This window comes from Pseudoliparis swirei, chromosome 24 (assembly GCF_029220125.1).
Source record: "Pseudoliparis swirei isolate HS2019 ecotype Mariana Trench chromosome 24, NWPU_hadal_v1, whole genome shotgun sequence".
In the NCBI taxonomy this organism is placed as follows: Eukaryota; Metazoa; Chordata; class Actinopteri; order Perciformes; family Liparidae; genus Pseudoliparis; species Pseudoliparis swirei.
The window spans coordinates 22,216,139-22,234,724 of NC_079411.1; the positions used below are offsets into that span (position 1 = coordinate 22,216,139).

Genomic DNA, 18,586 nt, shown 5'->3' on the forward strand with positions numbered 1-18,586 from the left:
CATTGTGCACAGCGCAGCTGTCAATCGCTTTATTCGACTTTGTCAAGTGCAAAAGCAAAGAAGTGCTACAACTGCAACAATACAGATATGAGATACAGACACATTAGTGACATTATTTTCAAAGCAAAATACACAATGCAAAGACTGTGGTGCCATCTTGTTACACGCAGAGCAGGAACAGAACGGTGTCTAGTGAACGCATCGATCACCTCGGCTGTCGTGCTTCAGTTCGCTCGGAGACGTGTATTTTTTTTTTGCAACACCAGTGCTCGACCTAATGCGTATGCCACTGCAGCACATAAACAATGCTGATCATGAAAAACCAAAATATACACACCACAAAGCACCAATATATACACAGAACTGTACAAACACAGATGAAGTAGAAACGGGTGAGATCGTTTACATGTAATTGGGATGGAATAAGGAGAGAATGTTTAAAAATGCTAAATTAGAGTTGGCAGTTTTGCGTTAAGTTGTGCAACGGTGGGGTTTGATTGGAAGAGGCATGTCTTTTCATATCCTTTAAAAACAAAACGACACTGACATGCAACTCCAGTTTCTGAGAAGAGGAAGTCTAAACACTGGCAAGGTTTAAGCATCTGTTATCACTTAAGAACCATTTTGCCCCCAGTTTTGGTTTTCCTGGTTGTCATTCCAGGCTGGGTGGGGGGAGGGGAGGGTGGGATCCCTGAGATTTGCCCACTGGACACACGGAAGTCCGTATGTTTTTCAAAATAAGACGGAAAAAAAAAAGTTATCTAAAACTATTGTGCGCAGACACGAGAACACAAACAACTGCCGCCTGTGGTTTTAACAGCTCAACACGGACTCGGGACGTTTCTGTAACGCCTTTTTAAGACGTGTAAATAAAAACTTGACAGGTGTTAAACATGGCGTTGGAGAACAGCTCCATTAGGAAATAAAGTGCTAGTACAAAATGAATTAATTACTTGGTATGATAAAACTGAATGCATACATGACGCAGAAGCTTTGGCGACGTTTATAGTTAAGACACAGTATGAGTGAAGCTTCATCGATTGGTTTGGACACCAAGCTTATTAACAACACACACAACTATCTACATCTGAACAAAAGTGCTTTTAAATCACAACAACACTGAGAAAAGCGAATCGGACTGGGATTCAGTTTAGCTTTATGATGGCTGAACTTGTGTAACGGTTCAGGACTGTGTACGTGAAGGCAACTCCTTCCTGCTTCCTAAACTTTATTGTCCAAGCGATCGTCTCCGCTGAGCCTCATCTCGTCTTTACAGCTTCTTGCGCTACTTTCTTCTGCACTACCCCCACACACACACACACACACTCACTCATTACTCTTCGCTAACCTTTGTATCTTTTTAATTTCTCCGTACATCCGCAACGGTTATATCTGCACCCTGAAAAAAACTGGCTGCTGGGATCCCAACAACCTTGTGTGTGTGTATGCGTGTGTGTGTGTGTATGCTTTATTTAGTTTTCTCTTGTCCCTCAGTGGACTGAAGTGTACGGCACATTACACTCAGCGGGTCTGTGCCTACAGTGTTATTACCATGCGTGTGTATACCTGCATGTGTGTATAATAACTGTGTGTGTGTGTGTGTGTGCCTGCATGCAAATTTGGATTCATATTTTATTTAAAAGCACTATTTTCAAACAGGCCCACGGCGACCAAAATATACAATACGAAAAGTACGTAGACTGACAAACATAATCACATAAAAGACCGATTGCGTCGTCTGCGTTCAGCCGGTTAAATCTTTAGGTGAGCACGCTCATGTGCTCCTGTCGGTGACCCCACGTGACCTCCAGGGCCACCTGGGATCAGGTTTAGTTCAATGAAATAAGGAAAAAATGGAAGGAGTATTTCAATGTTGACCTTTTACACGGCTGACAAAACCAGCTCAGTTCCCGTCTGGTGACCCGCACCTCGGTTCTGAGAGGGACCTGAACTGGGATTTGAACAGATCACTTATTGTACACCTGTAAAGTCTTATTGTATTGCTCTCTGTTTATCTTTTTATTACCCCAAACTGCTTGTGTTCAACATGTGCTATTCTCTTATTTGCTCCCATCCACTACTTGGGTTTGGAGAGGTGCACCCTGGGGGGGCAGATCCTGCTGCCCCCTGTGCTCCTCTCATCCATAACATGACATTTACGTGATTTAAAAAAAAAATTTTTTATCCACCATCTTGCCTTTCTAGTTGCCTCTTATCTATCCAGAGGCCTCAGGATTTGGGGTGCACCTTATTTTTGAGGGGTGGGGGTTTGCATTTTCGCTTGCGTGTCGGATTGGTGGTCGTGTGAGCGGGGTGGTTGAACAGGCTGGAGGAGGGGAGGGGCTCCCAGTCCCGCCCACTGGGGGTAGGGGCAGGGGTAGAGGGCAGGGAAGGTGTCGGTGCAGGCGTACAAGTAGGTGCAGAGGGTGCTTTGGAAGGCGGGACGTGGGAAGTGTTTGCTGATGAGACGGGGAGGGAGGAGGAGTCGGATTTATCCGTGACCGATGGAGGAGGAGGTGAACTGACGGAGGGTTTGGCTGATGTTTGAGGAGTGGGCGTGTGTGTAGGGGCAGAGGCTGGTCTGGGCTTTAAAAAGGGAACAGGTGTGGCTACTGGAGTCTTTTTGGGGTTGGGGACGGTGTTTCCACAGTCCCTTCGACCGTCACTCTTCTCCATCTTTTTACCCTTTTTGCCCCCTTTCTGTTTTTCCTTGCCAGTCTTCCGTCCTCTCCACCCGACGGAGTCCTTGTCCTCACCTTTTCCTCTCTGTCCTTCCTCGCTCCTCCCTCCCTTACCACCACCACCACCACCACTACCTCCTCTCTCTCTCCGCCGCCTCTTCCACTGGGTTTGCTCCATTCTACACTCGATGTGATACAGATCCTCCGTTGCCATGGTGACACGGTCCAGCTGTTGCAGCAGGGCTTCCAGGGTGGGAAGGAGCCTCCTCAGAGAGGCTTCGGTCTCCGTCCTCTCCCTCCAGCTGGTACCCCCCATCACCACTCCCGGACCGAGCCCCAAACCCAGGCCCAACCCGAGTCCCAGGCCGATCCCCGGGGCTTCCGTCAGGCTGCAGGGGCTGGAGGAGGCGGGACGCCACGAGGCCTCGGAACCCGCGTCGACGCCGTCCGGGGTGGGGGAGGAGTCGGGACCGTCCAGCGGCGGCAAGCACAGGGACTTACAGTCGCTGGTGGAGGACGAGCGGGACGGCGGCAGCTCCATGCCCTCGAAACGAACCTTATGGCGGAACTGAGAAGAGGAGAAGAGTGTGAGGAGGTCTATCGTTATCGATAGTACAAGAGACACAGGCGTGAACGGAGTGTCACCAAGCATTCATGTTTTCTCATTTTGTCCCTGTAAAATCGTTCAAACCTATTTTCATAACAGATATCAAAATCGCAATTTCTCTTTGATACCTTGATTAAAAAACATTTAAAAAAATTAAAACAATCTTTAAGAGTTCACAATTTACTTAAACAATTACTGAAACACAGGAAATATACAAATGAAGGTGGAAAAAGCGAATCTAACATAAAGACTCTTTTTCAACGTAAAATTGGAACACTCAGCAGATTAACTTTAACCTGCTGGAAATTCACTTTGGTCACCGCCTAGTGTATTTATTTTGTTTCCTCTGTATATTTAGTATTAGTATTTAGTATTGTGTTTTATTTTTATTTTCTATTAATGCTCTGATGTGCACCCGCTGCTGTGATCCTGAAATGTCCCCACTGTGGGACTAATAAAGGAATATCTAATCTAAAAAATAAAAAAAGCAACTGCTGTTATGAAAAAAGTGGTTCTCAAGGCTGAAAACAAACCAACAAGAGTAATAAACAAGCTTACTGGTCTATCTCTGTAGGAATGTGAATTTACGAACATCCATTACAGAAACAGAGAACATGACCGCTGGAGGATCAGGAGCCGTACCTCCTTGGCCCGGCTGAGTCCCATCCACATCTTGAGCCGCCGGAGAAACAACTCGACCATCTCGTAGTCCTGGAGGTCCACGGCCGGACGGTACAGCTCGGCTCGCGCCCGCCGGTAGTTCCTCAGCAACACGGAGGTGACGAACCAGAGCAGCACGAGCCGGAGGACGGCGAAGCTGGCGTGGAAAACCAACGCGAAGGCGGAGCTCGAGGGACCCGTGACTGTCCAGCTGGGACGCCACGAGAGGAGGCCGCGCCCGTCAGCGCCCAACAGCGAGCGGCAGGCGGCGCTCACGCTTCTGTAGCCGTCGTAGACGGAGTGGAAGAGCTGGAGGAGACGGATGAAGGAGAAGTTAGAACAGCTGATCCCTCGCAGAACTTCACAGGGAACCAGAACATGGAAACAAAAGGTCAATAAAAATGTATCTTGACGGAGCAGTTATTCTCATTTTAAGGTGAAGCATATATATTTTAGACGTCGGCAAATATCTAATACATTATGTCCTATTGTTCTTTTAGTATCGCTGTTTGGCATCACGAGGCTGCTATTATAGTTATTACAACATTATGGATGAAGATGTTTTGTTTCTGGTAGATTCTGTGTATCTCATTGTGAAGAAAGTGTAGATTGTGAACAGAATACGCATGACTGTGCATGAAAGGTAAATAAACACACGGTTGGATGGATACTGCATACTTGTATTACGTAGTTTATGTATGTATGTACACTACCGTTCAAAAGTTTGGGGTCACTTATAAAAATAATAGGGCTGTCAATCGATTAAAAAAAATTAACTAATTAATCGCACATTTTGAAATTGCGATTAATTAATCGCGATTAAAAGTGTTTTCCTTCTTTTTAAAGACAAAACTTCACACAGAGCTGTGTTTCAAAGAGGCTCCTACCTATAAAGTGCCAGCGAGGTATTTAATATCGTGGATGATAAATTGTTTCTTCAGTGAAACATCAGATTAGTAAAAAAAAAGAAGTATATTGAGACCCCATTGGTCCTGTCATCTTTAACATTGAACAGCATCAGAACCAGTGGCCTTGGTAACTGACTGACATTCACATATGTCACGTTAACCCTCTGGAGGCTGGGGGCATTTTATACATTTTACAAAATAAATTAAATTCACCGTTTAAAGTCTTTTGCATGTGACACCCCCCCACGTGTTATACATCAAACATTCCAGAACAATCTCAGCTCTGAAATAAGGCTCATTGTCCTCGCGCCGTGTTCTCTGGTTCTCTGACTGACAGGCTGCTAAATGAGCCTAACCTGTGAGGTGTGAGGTCCTTTGTGATTTACTGAGTGTTCATTGGTTGTTTTTTTCCCGAAATGTTGACAGACAAACGGATTGACAAATCACGTTGAAGGTTTCGTGTGACAAGTTCTTTCCGCGCCGCGTCACCCGACACGTCGCTCCTCCGTTCCTCTGTGGATCAGAGGGGGAGACGGGAGGAAGGAGGAGCAGGAGGAAACCCGACTGATTCATCCACGAGTTAAACTGATTTCTGCTCCTTATTTTCGCGGAGAAATAATTGTTTTAAAAACGGAAACAGTGTCAAACCGTACTGCCGCGGTTTAAAAAAACAAAACAAAAAAACAATTGCGTTAAAATATTTTAGTGCGTTAACGCGGCCAAATTAATCGCATAGATTAACGCGTTAACGCTGACAGCCCTAAAAAATAAATTTATACATTTCCTGATTTTTCAAAGAAAAGCAGTTTTTTTTCAGTGAAGATAACATTAAATTAATCAGAAATACACTCTATCGATTGTTATTGTGGTAAATGATTATTCTAGGTGGAAACGTCTGGTTAATGAAATCTCTGCATAGGTGCCCATCTCCAGTGTTCTAATGGTACATTGTGTTATCGCCTTAGAAGACTAATGGAGGGGTAGAAAACCCTTGAAAACCTTTTTTATTTTTAGCACAGCTGAAAACAGTGATGCTGGTGAGAGACGCTATAACACTGACCTTCCTTTAAATTGAATATTTCAAATAAAAATCATAATTTTTAACCATGTCAATGTCTTGACTATATTTTCTATTCATTTTGCAATTTATTTGATCAATAAAAGAGTGAGTTTTCATGGAAAACAGGACATTGTCTGGCTGACCCCAAACTTTCGAACGGTAGCGTTTGTTTCCATGATGTTTTGTCACCAGCGAGTAAGAGAAGAGGAAGTCTGACCAGGTGTCCTGTGTGTGAGTACGCCAGCACCAGCAGCAGCAACGCCAGGGCGACGGCCAGCAGCTCCCAGACGGAGCAGCGCAGAGCTCGGCCGAACACGGCCCACTCCCTCAGGAACCGCAGCTGGTGGGACGCCTGGAGGGGCCGACAGGGAGCGTGAGGGGCAATAATACGTGTACACTTCCACTATAATACAACTCGGTCCTTGTTTTCATTATAACGCAAGTGCATCCCCTTTCTTTGACACCTTGACCCCGCCTCCCTCGGCCTTTTCGTCCGTCACCTTGAGCACCAGGATGAACAGCAGCAGGGCGGCCATGGCGGTGTACAGCTGGCTCTGTCTGGCCAGCGGGTAGAAGTCCGTGAAGGCGTCCCGAGGGTGCTTCAGGTACGACGCCCACTGCTGCGTGGCCATGGTGCAGCGGCTCAGGTGCAGCCCGCACACGGACACCGCCAGAACCAGTTTGCAGATGCCCAGGAGTCTCCAGGTGGAAAGCAAGTACACGTGGCCTTCTCTGAGGAGGCCCAGGATCCCCCGCGACAGGAAGTACAACACCAGGCCGAGGAGGACGATCTGGAGAAGGCGAACACGTTAAACTAGATAGGGAAAAGGATCCAGGCGTAGCTCGATGGTAGGTAATATGTGTTCAATGGGTTACCATGAGAAGGAGCTGCAAATCCAGGCCTGTGATTGGCCACAGAGTGATGACGAGGAGGTCAAGGCTGGACTGAGCACGCTCAGAAACCGGAAACTCGATGAAGAAGGAGAAAACAGCCACGAGGTTGGTGTTGATGTTGTAGAGCGAGAACTCCACGAACACAGCACGGGTCCTATGGAAACACACACAGGCGACACAGAACCACACTTAGTGGACCACGAGTCAAGATAGTCCACTGAGTCACTTCCTGTTTTGGTTACCTGTCGGTTTTGGAATTTTTATTATTAAATGAATCCTATTTAAGCTGCAAGTTTTATTTCACATGAAAAGATTTTAAAAAAACTATTGTTCATGTTCAGAAGACACAATTTCGTGGGCTGTAAGTGGAAAACTTTGTGTTGACCTTCAGTTGTTCCCCCTCTGCAACCTAATGCCAAATGTGAAATTTAAGTTTTGTTTATGCCGTTAGATATTACTCTCAGAACAACTGTTGAAAGCCAGCCCACATTCTTAATGTATAAATAGTTTTCTATTGTCATCATGTGCAGCTTTTCAATGCAGGCTTAAAGACAAAATGCACTTCAGGGAAAATAAAACAACTATAAAGCCACGAGTATGCATAGTTATGTTTTATTGTCAATCATTTGTAAATGTATTCACAGGCTAATTATTGCTGTGGCCTTATTATTTCATATATAATATATATGAAATAATATATAATATTATTTAATATATAATATATATGAAATAATATATAATATTATTTAATATATATAATATTATTTAATATATAATATATATTACATAATTTGTAATATATAATATATATTAAATAATAAGGCCAAGATGCTGGGATATTATTATTCTCAGTTCTATATGTTAGTGTAACTGTGACTTCAAATGTTGCTTTTTTATTTATATATGTATATATACAGGACTGTCTCAGAAAATTAGAATATTGTGATAAAGTTCTTTATTTTCTGTAATGCAATTAAAAAAACAAAATGTCATGCATTCTGGATTCATTACAAATCAACTGAAATATTGCAAGCCTTTTATTCTTTTAATATTGCTGATTATGGCTTACAGCTTAAGAAAACTCTAAAATCCTATCTCATAAAATTTGAATATTTCCTCAGACCAAGTAAAAAAAAAGATTTATAACAGCTGAGTGTTTGTCAAGGCTCAGGAAACCCTTGCAGGTGTTTCGAGTTAATTAGACAATTCAAGTGATTTGTTTAATACCCTACTAGTATACTTTTTCATGATATTCTAATATTTAGAGATAGGATATTTGAGTTTTCTTAAGCTGTAAGCCATAATCAGCAATAAATCAGAATAAAAGGCTTGCAATATTTCAGTTGATTTGTAATGAATCCAGAATGCATGACATTTTTGTTTTTTTAATTGCATTACAGAAAATAAAGAACTTTATCACAATATTCTAATTTTCTGAGACAGTCCTGTATATATGTATATTATATATATATATATATACAGTATATATATATATATAATATACATATATTATTAACAGTCTTTCACTACCTGTAGTCAAGCCAGTGCAGCTTCTGCAGCTGCAGTAAGGAGGTGGACGCCTCCGCCAGGCTCCGGTTCAACTGCTGGATCACATCTCCCCCGTTAGACTCTCTCATCGTACCCAAACGCCACGCCCTACAAAAACGTTTGAATAATAAGACCAGATGTTAAATAGACACAGAAACCGACCCAAAGGTTAATTTAGCGGCTGCTTTGTTAAAGCCAGGGTTTTAATTCTTCCTTTACCCGTTTGCATCGCTGGCTCCGAAAGCCGTGACATTCTCAGCGTCGTTGGTCGGAGCTGGAACCCAACGCAAAACACCGCCCCCGGCCCTGGAGCTGCCTGCACATTGAGATGGAATTGAGTTAATAAAATCAATTATCAAAGGGTTCATACATTCAAACACCCTATAATTACATCCTTATGACATTCCATGACTTTTTATGACATTATTTACTGTCATAATATTTTTTTCATGACATGATTTTCTATGGCATATTTTACAACTATGACTTTTTATGACATACTTTACTGTAAGAATATCATTTTAGGACATGATTTGCTATGATGTATTTTACAACTATGACTTTTTATGACATTCTTTATTCTCAGAATATTTTTTAATGTCATGATTTGCTATGACGCATTTTGAAACATTTAAATAACATACGACACTATGATATGTTTTCCTATTTCTACAACATAAGACACTAGTGGGCGACTGTGGCTCCTCTAGCCCATGTCCATGTGTCCTTGGGCAAGATACTTCCCCCCAAATATCTCCCGTAGCTGCGCCTGCGATGTATGAATGTGTGTATGAATGTTCGTGACTCCTGATAGGCTGCTGGTACCTTAGCCCCGCCCATCAGTGTGTGAATGGGTGTGAGTGACCGTTTCAATCTTACCCTGTGTGTCACGGATCTGACGAAGCCTCAGCGTGCCGAGCAACACACTTCCTGTGTTTCTCAAGAGGGCGGAGTCATCCAGTAACTGTGGCAACAGTGACTCATTCAGCCACATCAGAGCATCAGCTCGGCTAAAAATAAACAAACGGAGGGTTACATAAATTGTGTGTTTGCCATTTGCTACACAGAGTTGTCCCAATGCTGGATGAACATTGGCTGATTAGCAACTATGTGTGCACACATGAGATTAATTTCCATCTTCCTGTTTTAATGCACATTTTCAATTTATGCTTATAGAAAACCTGAAAGGAAAGGCCTTTAATTTTTTTAAAATATGTATCAATAAAAGCAAAACATGCTTTCTGCTGAGGAGACAAAAACTGTATTTTTTCTACAATTATCATATTTACACAGATTTTTCTAAAATGTTTTTACCATTTGAGGTTCAACTTGAGGTTCTCTTTTAATTGCAATGTTTTCCTCAGCAATGGAATATTGTAAAATTGCCTCCACCTACCAACTCCTGTTCATGGCACAACGTTAGTGGATGGAAACAAGCGCTCCATCGCATTTTATTTTGCCAATTTTCCATTTTTAAATGTGAGATACATTTGGATGGAAACCTTTCTGCAGTGAGGGAAACACTTTGCTTGAGATAATCTTCCCCCTCTTGTTCTCAGTTGGGACACAGTTACACACCAAAGAGCTCAGAACTATCGTTTTATGACTTGAAAATGAGGTCCGGGTGTGTGTTTGTTCATGTGTGTGTGTGTGTGTGTGTACCTGCTGATGTTGTGGTACACAGGTGTGTGTAGTGCTCCTTGCAGCTGGGTGCGTAGTCTCAGGCCGTGTGCATCTTTGGCCGAATCCGAGTAGTTGAGAAGCAAAACCACCAACAGGAAGAACATGTAAACCAGGAAGTTCTGAAAATAAGATCCAAATAATGTGTTAACAAAGGAAGACGAGGAGCTCTCACACAGCGTGAAGACACCAGAATGAGAACCTTTTTATTGCCATGTTTATTTTCACATACAAGGAATGTGTCATGGCGGGTGGTGCAACAATAGACAACGACATTAACAACAATCAACAATAAACACAGTTCAGTAATTATAAATATAAGTATGAGATAAAGTGCACAGACAGAAATGTAACCAGTGTAAGTCAGTTTAAAGTGACACGTGTATTTAAGTGTATTTAAGTTTGTTTAAGTGTGTTTAAGGTGAATAGTTACATGTATTTGTGTATTTAAGTGTGTTTAAGTGTATTTAAGGTGAAGATTTACGTTTATTAAAGGGTATTAAAGTGTGTTTAAGTGTATTTAAGGTGAAGAGTTATGTGTATTTAAGTGTATTTAAGTGTGTTTAAGTGTATTTAAGGTGAAGAGTTACATTTATTAAATGATATTTAAGTGTGCTTAAGTGTATTTAAGTGTATTTAAGTGTATTTTAGTTGAAGTTACGTATATTTATGTGTATTTAAGTGTGTTTTAGTGTATTTAAGTGTGTTTTCGTGTATTTAAGTGTGTTTTAGTGTATTTAAATGAATATTATTGAAACAATCTCCAGAACCGTCTCTCTCTCTCTGTGACTCACCTTCAGCATGGTGTGCAGCATGTGGACCTTGCGGGCCTGGTGCCGGGCCTGAGACAGAGCGAAGCCCTGTGGAGGGCTCACCCTGTGGACCCGCTGGACCACTCTCTCCAGCCGGGGGAACTCCACCAGCACATCCTGCTCCTCTGGACGCAGGCGCAGCTCCCACACGGCGTAGTAAACCGCCTCACACACCACCTGTTGGGCGGGGAGGCAACAGAGCCGTTGGTGCAGGAACAACCTGTCGACTCTTGAGCTTGTTGGAGTTACTCGGCCCGAAAGTTAAACTCGTAAAATCTCTGTTGAGTATAAATCGTTAACATGACAACAGCCACATATGAATTTAATCTTTGGGATGTTTGCAGCATATGTATGACTTGTCAAGTTGTCAGCGTGTCAGGAATGAAGGAAACGGTCGGAGCATTTAAAAAATTAATTTTAAGTGTTTCAAGGACACCAGAGCAGCAGGATAATGCATTCGTTAAATCAATAGATTTATTTGTTTCCACAAGGGAGCAGCACAAGCTGTAAAAACACACGTTATCATCAACTGTGGGTCAGTGGCTAGCAGATCTGTCTTTCAATCAGGGGGTTGGCGGCTCAATCCCCGCCCGAGTCGATGTGTCCTTGAGCAAGACACTTAACCCTGAATTGCTCCCTGTAGCTTTCTCTAGGGTGTATGACAGTAAAGTGTCTTTCAGTACCTTAAAAAGTGCTATATAAATTAAATGGATTCTTACTTTTCACTTAAAAATGTGTTCTGGCAAATGTCTTATTATTGCATATTTACTTATTCAGAAGATACAAATCACTGTTAATATGTGAGACGTGTGTGATGTTATGACATGTCCGATATTTACTGAAAAGATCAGTAGAGCTGAGAGGAATAGTAGCGTCTGGTAATAATTCTATGTGGCTCATCATCATAATTGATCTTAAAAAATGTACATTTAAAGGACATTCGCTGCATAGAAATATTGAGTGCAGCGTTAAATAAAATAAAAAAAAGGAACATCATACGCGATGGGAATTTAGAAAAGAGTATCTATGCGTGAGGTAAACAGTGTTTACCTTAACCGGCTCCAACAGCAGGCAGGAACACAGGAAACTGGCGAAGCAGGAGACGAGCCACATCACGGCGACGCTCTGGCTGAACCCGTGACCGGCCCAGATGGACACGCCGTTTGCCACGGCGATCCCCGCCCAGCTGCCCCACAGGGCGGCGCGCCCGCACCAGGGAGGAAACCTCCGGGGACGACACACGTCCGTCACAACTGGAGAGAGAGAGGAAGAGAGAGAGAGAGAAAGAGAGAGAGGACCCTTTAGCATGTAAACTCAATAGAGTGATCAGGCGATACCATGTAAAGAACATTTTTACTTCACAGCATTAACAATTTAGATGTGAGGATTTTGTCATAATAATCTACTTTAATAAATGTACTTTACCAAAGGAAATACATTGTTACACACTTTATTTACCCACAAGTCCATCGCACGAATAAAGTTACTTACAAACAATAAAGTTCCCCAAAGACGAATAAATGATGTCACTTTTTTTTTCTCTGACAAAAAATGATAAAAATTAAACATCCAGGTAACAAAAAGAAAAGAATACTTTCATTTGAATACACAAGTACAATGACCAGCAGCACGGCGCTCATTACCACATAAAAGTAGAACAGTCTTACTCGGCTTTCCTTTTTAAAAGTAATGATCAAAAGTTGACCCACACCCTCCATGACAATGTTAAGAGATTTGTCAAAATATGGGAAGCGGTCTTAGATGTGGTGGACCCCTCCGGGGTGGACTTCGCCCTGCCAGATTAAAAACACTGGTACCGATGACGACTTGATTTGATGATGTAAACCTAAATATGTTATTTGCTGTGGTTTTCCTAATTATTTTTTAGCTACTTTTTGTCGTTTTTTTGTTGTTCTTTACCATTTTATTTCTCCTTTCCCTTTGTATTGTATCCTTAAAGTCTTGTCTTGTTAATTTGTAAAATCAAAATAAATATATATATATAAAAACATTTTAAAAAGTAATGATCAAACTTCACACTTGAGTTTTATCTTGAAATAAATGGGGTGATTCATGTGTCGAGAACAGCTTTCAGATAATACTGATTTCTTTAAGAAATAAACAATATGGTTATTGAATGAAGGTCATATTGTGTCTGATTGGCTATTCAAGCTCACATGTGATCATCAATGTGAAGACTTTAAAGTGGCTATTAAATGTTAATGTTGCGCACTCAGGGCCCAGAACCTTTTATTCCTTAATTATGTAATTTATTTTCACACACACATACACACACACACTCACACACACCTGTATTTGAGATGAAAGCAGTTTTTGGAGGGTCTCTTCTCACAGATTCTAGAGGGAGAGGCTCATTCAGCTTCTGGCGGAGAATCACTTCCGTCTTATCTCCTAAAATGCTCAATCTGACACACACACAGAGGAAATTATTAACACAATAAATATAAACTTAAAAGCAAATCCACAAACAGTCCAAAGTTAAATCAAACTAATTTGCTGTATTACATAACAAATGTTCAGAGATCAAACTTACAGGTCAGCCATTTCACTTTCGTCCGTCTGAGGAAAGAAGTTCTGTCCGTCAGCCAGGATGTGTTTGATCAGATCCTCGTCTGGGAGCAAAGAGCATCGGCTTGTATTTCAGTACACAGATGATGTAATGACACGACCACATGCTTCATGTATACCAGGGGCGTCAAACTCATTTTCACCGTGGGCCACATCGGCATCACGGCCGCCCTCAAAGGGATATAACTAAAACACGATAAACTACTCAAACATATTGTTAAGAAACTCTCTTTGCATTTGATTATTGTTTATTCGAGTGTAGAAATATTGTACATAAGAGAATTTCTCTAATATTATAACATAATCCATTTAATTTGAAACCTTCAACATAAAGGATGTTTTTTTCTTACATTTTTTGAAGAAAAGGTGATCACGTGTCTTTCAAGCCGTCAGGGGCCACATAAAATGAACATTTCTCAAGTAGTATAACATAAATCTATTTAATTTGAAACCTTCAAAATAAAAGCATAGGATATTTTTCTTAAATTTCTTAAAGAAAATCTGTCTTTCAAGTCGTCAGGGGCCACAGAAAATGACGTGGTGGGCCGCATTCGGCCCGTGGGCCTTGTGTTTGACACCTGTGATGTATACTCAATAAACCAAGTCAAAAAGTTAACTTTTAAATAAAGGTCCCGCTCCATTTACCCGAAGAGGTGAAGTATTTGTTGCGTTGGTCCGCGTCGTCAGGGTTAAAGGTCATGTCGACGCCTAGGTGCCTGCTCCCCTGACCCCTCTTCAGCCGGGGCAGCCCTGCCCCATGCCCCGCCCCTCCCGCTACAGACACGTCACTCAACAGCTCTGGCCAATCGCTGTCCTCCATCTCGTCCTCTGCCATGCCCCAACTCTCCCCGCTGGAAGACAGAGCGAGGGACGCTTGTTAAGTTTCAGAGGAGAATGGCGATACCAGACTAAGTGCTGAAACAATTATGGCTTCAGAATTTATCGCTGTTTCCTTACTTGACATCCAAGAAAGTATAACTATTTCCATTTTTTTTCTTCACATACTTAATGCACTTTATTCTTGAATTTTCTACAACGCTCATTCCGTCTGACAGCTGGAAATCGCACTTGGCATTTGCCTTCTAATAATTGAAGTCATGCATTATCTTAATGTCATGGCAACAGACTAGCTCACCTTTTGGTTGATGGAGTGGGCAAATCCACATTGGTTTCCTCTGAGTTGGTCTGAGAGACCGAGAGACAGAGAGGAATGGATGTCATACACATTTAGAGAAAGAGACACACACTAATCACAAGAAAAAAAACATGACTGCATTGCTTCCTAAAAGTTGTGGAATCTATATCCGGGGGTTCATACACATGTTGACCGATGGATTTCCAGGACTTTAAACCACATTTTCATGACACAAAATTTTGTGAGATCTCGGCGTATACATGATAGTGTGAAAGAGTTACTGTTGCTATGTCAACACGAGTCTGAGAGCGTGTGCCTGCTTATACTTTGAGCCTCTTTTAAAAACATATTAATTATTTCAAACTCAGTGTAAATGAACATGTGAATATAACACATTTTCATGACTTCTCTAAAACCTTTGTGATTTAAATTTTTTTTCAAGGACTTTTCCAGGCCTAGAAATAACCATTTTCAAATTCCATGACTTTCCCAGGTTTTCCATGACCGTACCAATCCTGTATATCCCTTTTGAATTGATTATATTACAAGTAAAACAAATATACACAACAGGCGTGACTCAGCTTTCCATCCCATTCTTTTCCCCGTGAGCTTCTACCTCGCCGTTAAAAAAGAGGAAAGAGCTTCCAGCCACGGAGTCGTCCAGGAAGTCGTCAATCTCCACCGACTCCTGATCCACTTGAGATGGCACCGGCTCCACCGACACACACTAATATTCACACACACACACACACACACACAGATAAATATTCAGCTTCATATTCGGCCTACGGAAGGTACTAAAAATACCGTCGAAGGAGTTTAAGGTTTTGCGTTACCTTGCTGCGGCTCATTCTGAAGAGCGTGAAGACGAGCAAGTAGAGCGGGTAGACGATCAGACAGGTCACCACGCCGGCCGCCACCGTCTCTCCGTTCAACGGAGAAAGCCTCGACACGGCCCGCGGGCTGCAACACACGACGGCGGCGACACGTCGGAACGAATCACCGGTAAGGTGGACGCAGAAAAAAACGAGTGGCTGTCCCTCCCTGTACCTGTATCTCCTGTCCACCACGACGCTGTACCACAGCGCGTTGGCCATCACGAACAGCTGCAGCAGCGCGGCGCAGCACGTGGCCCTCTGCAGGCGGGTGAAGGGGCTGCGGGGGGGCCGCTCCCACAGAGACAGCCAGAGGTGACTCTCGCACAGCGCCCTCTGAAGCTCACGGCGCAGACGGCGGGGCAGCCGACGAAGCACGGCCTCTTCTGGAGGAGACAGGAAGTGGCGCAGTGGAGTGACGGCGGCCTCCCGCATCGGTGGATTTGCGTATCACGGGCGACGCGGCTGTATTTCTCACCTGAGGCCTCCACCTCGATCTCCACCTGTCCGTCGGTTCTCTCGCTGTCGACGGAAAGCCACTCCTCAACCAGGAAGTAGGAGCTGCTTCCTGTCTGCAGGTCTTTGACCAAGACGTACTGCAGCAGCCACGCCGGAGACAGACCTGACGGAGGTGAAGAAACGATGGTTTACGAGACATTTGTTCAGCCGGTTTGTGAGTCTGTGTGATGCCAGGTCTCCGTTGTGCGACTCCGTACCTTTGTTGTCGTGCCAAATTCGTGTTTTCCAGACGCTGCCCAGGCTGGTGTCCGTGGCGATGTGAAAGATGTCGAGAGCGTTGCGCGCGAAGGCGCCTCTGCTGTCGAGATGGCGGTGACCGCTGCGGCTCTCCCCGCCGTACAAACTGATGCCCACGTGCGCCGTGGTGCCTTTGAGGGACGGAGAGAGAGGCGCGTTATTGCCGTGTCATTGTGACTGTGATCATGTTTTAATTTGTAGTAATGTAGATTTTGCAATTCAGATAATAATAATAATAATAATAATAGTTTTCTTCCAGAAGAAAAGAGGGTTATTTATTCAAAGATTACACAAAAATGTCAGCCCACACATGCGTCTTATTGGTCTGTTAAAAAAAACAACTCTTGCAATAGGAGTTTAATCAGCAGAAAACAGAATACATATTATACTGTAAATGCTCATTGAGCTATTAAATAATATATTTTTACCATGTTCACATTAAATTACATCTCATTTAGCTTTCATCCAAAGCAACTTACAATCATGTTGCATTCATACACCGTAGACACAGCTCAAATTAAGTTTAAGTGTCTTGCTCAAGGACAAATCGACTCGGGCGGGGATTGAACCGGCAACCACTGACCCGGAGTCCTCCTTATCTTGACAGATTGACTGAAATTGTCCCTCTGTCCAACTCACCTGCTCCGCGGCTCCAGCCAGTCTTGACCTGGACCTCGTACTTGAAGAGCCCGTCCTGGCCACACAGTGGAACCACACCGGCCCGCCGTAGATCCAACTGGTCCAGCTTGTGCAGGAGGGCCGCTGCCACCACGTAGCTCAGTAAGCCCAACACACACACCAACAGCACCACCAGGCTCGGCGCCCCAGAACGCTCCTGAAGGGACAAGAAAACAAATAGTTACCTTCGCATGGAAAATATATAGTATTTATTTATTTATTTGTATGCGTGTTACTCGCATAAGTAAAAAAGTATTAAACCGAATCGCATGAAATTTGGTGATGATCGGTTATTATCCGGGGACCATTTGATTAGATTTTGGGATCGATCGGGTCAAAGGTCAAGGTCATGACAAGGTCAACATCTTCTTGAATCTTATGAAATTTGGTGGGATGATTGGTTATTATCCGGGGACCATTTGATTAGATTTTGTGATCAATCGGGTCAAAGGTCAAGGTCAAGGTCATGGAAAGGTCAAAATCTTCTTTTTACCATAGTACGGTCAATTTCTATCCAATTGGCATGCAACTAATGCCAACATGTTCATAATTCAATGCCCAATCTTGTGATATGTGAAGGTATGCGCTCTACCGAGTGCCCGTTCTAGTTTAAAGTGTGTTCATCTTGCGCACACAAAAATGAAGTGTTTGTGGTCGTGGTACCGACCGGCACTTTGAAGCTGACGGCGTCGGCCGGTACGAAGAGGCCCGCGGCGAAGGCCGTCAGGTGCCTGGTGCGACACACCGCTCTGCTGGCGTTGGTTTCTGCCAGCGGCACCATGCCGTCTGTCCGCCACTGCTTTTCAGTCTCGCTGAAGTACTGACACAGAGAGGCAAACACGCCGACCTCCAGACGGACGCCCGCGGGCGGCGAGCCGGGGCTGCAGGCCGTGCTCACGTTGATGAAGTAGTCCAGCGTGGTGTCGTACGTCCTGTGACGGACGGGAAGGAAAACAAATCTGGTTCTGATCGGAAAACAAAACCAAAGGCCCTCGGGTGCCACCAGCACATTAGCACACATCATGTGACGCAGCGGTGGGTTAACAGGAGCTCTTACTCTGGCGACAGGAAGAAGGTGTACTTCCTGTGGTCGAGGTCGCGGCCCCTGGTCATACCGAGCGTGATGCGTTTTTTGTCTGTGGAGTTGAACTCATTGGGTCTTTCATGTGAATGCAGGTAGGCTGTGATGTAGGGCTCCTCCACATCTTCTTCTCCTGTACTCTTCTGTCTGGCATCTGGAGCAGGAAGAGGGAGAAAAAAATAGAGTAAGATAAAATAAGATAAGATAATCCTTTATTAGTCCCACAGTGGGGACATTTCAGGATCACAGCAGCGGGTGCACATTAGAGCATTAATAACTAGAATGGGCACTCGGTAGAGCGCATACATTCGCATTTCACAAGATTGGGCATTGAATTATGAACATTTTGGCATTAGTTGCATGCCAATTGGATAAAAATTGGCCGTGCTATGTTAAAATGAACATTTTGACCTTTCCATGACCTTGACCTTTGACCCGATCGATTCCAAAATCTAATCAAATGGTCCCCGGATAATAACCAATCATCCCACCAAATTTCATGCGATTCGGTTTAAAACTTTTCTTGTTATGCGAATAACACGCATACAAATAAAGAAATAAATAAATAAATACACGGCGATCAAAACATAACCTTCCGCATTTTCAATGCGAAGGTAAAAAT

At 43.3% G+C, this 18,586-nt stretch overlaps 1 protein-coding gene across 1 annotated transcript in view; it reads right to left on the reverse strand.

Annotated features, from left to right (window-relative positions):
* Positions 1-15: 15 nt before the first annotated feature.
* The window catches only part of pkd1a (polycystic kidney disease 1a), a 61,427-nt gene continuing 42,856 nt past the window's right edge, over positions 16-18,586 (reverse strand). Inside the window, 23 exon segments of the mRNA XM_056410045.1 lie at positions 16-3,249; positions 3,931-4,257; positions 6,134-6,268; positions 6,417-6,707; positions 6,793-6,964; positions 8,341-8,466; positions 8,578-8,674; positions 9,238-9,368; positions 10,021-10,160; positions 10,833-11,027; positions 11,901-12,103; positions 13,161-13,276; positions 13,405-13,483; positions 14,085-14,290; positions 14,575-14,624; positions 15,191-15,301; positions 15,411-15,537; positions 15,625-15,835; positions 15,928-16,071; positions 16,166-16,336; positions 16,845-17,040; positions 17,551-17,815; positions 17,941-18,118. Of these exon segments, the coding sequence (XP_056266020.1) occupies positions 2,230-3,249; positions 3,931-4,257; positions 6,134-6,268; positions 6,417-6,707; positions 6,793-6,964; positions 8,341-8,466; positions 8,578-8,674; positions 9,238-9,368; positions 10,021-10,160; positions 10,833-11,027; positions 11,901-12,103; positions 13,161-13,276; positions 13,405-13,483; positions 14,085-14,290; positions 14,575-14,624; positions 15,191-15,301; positions 15,411-15,537; positions 15,625-15,835; positions 15,928-16,071; positions 16,166-16,336; positions 16,845-17,040; positions 17,551-17,815; positions 17,941-18,118 (4,691 nt within the window). The 3' untranslated portion in view covers positions 16-2,229.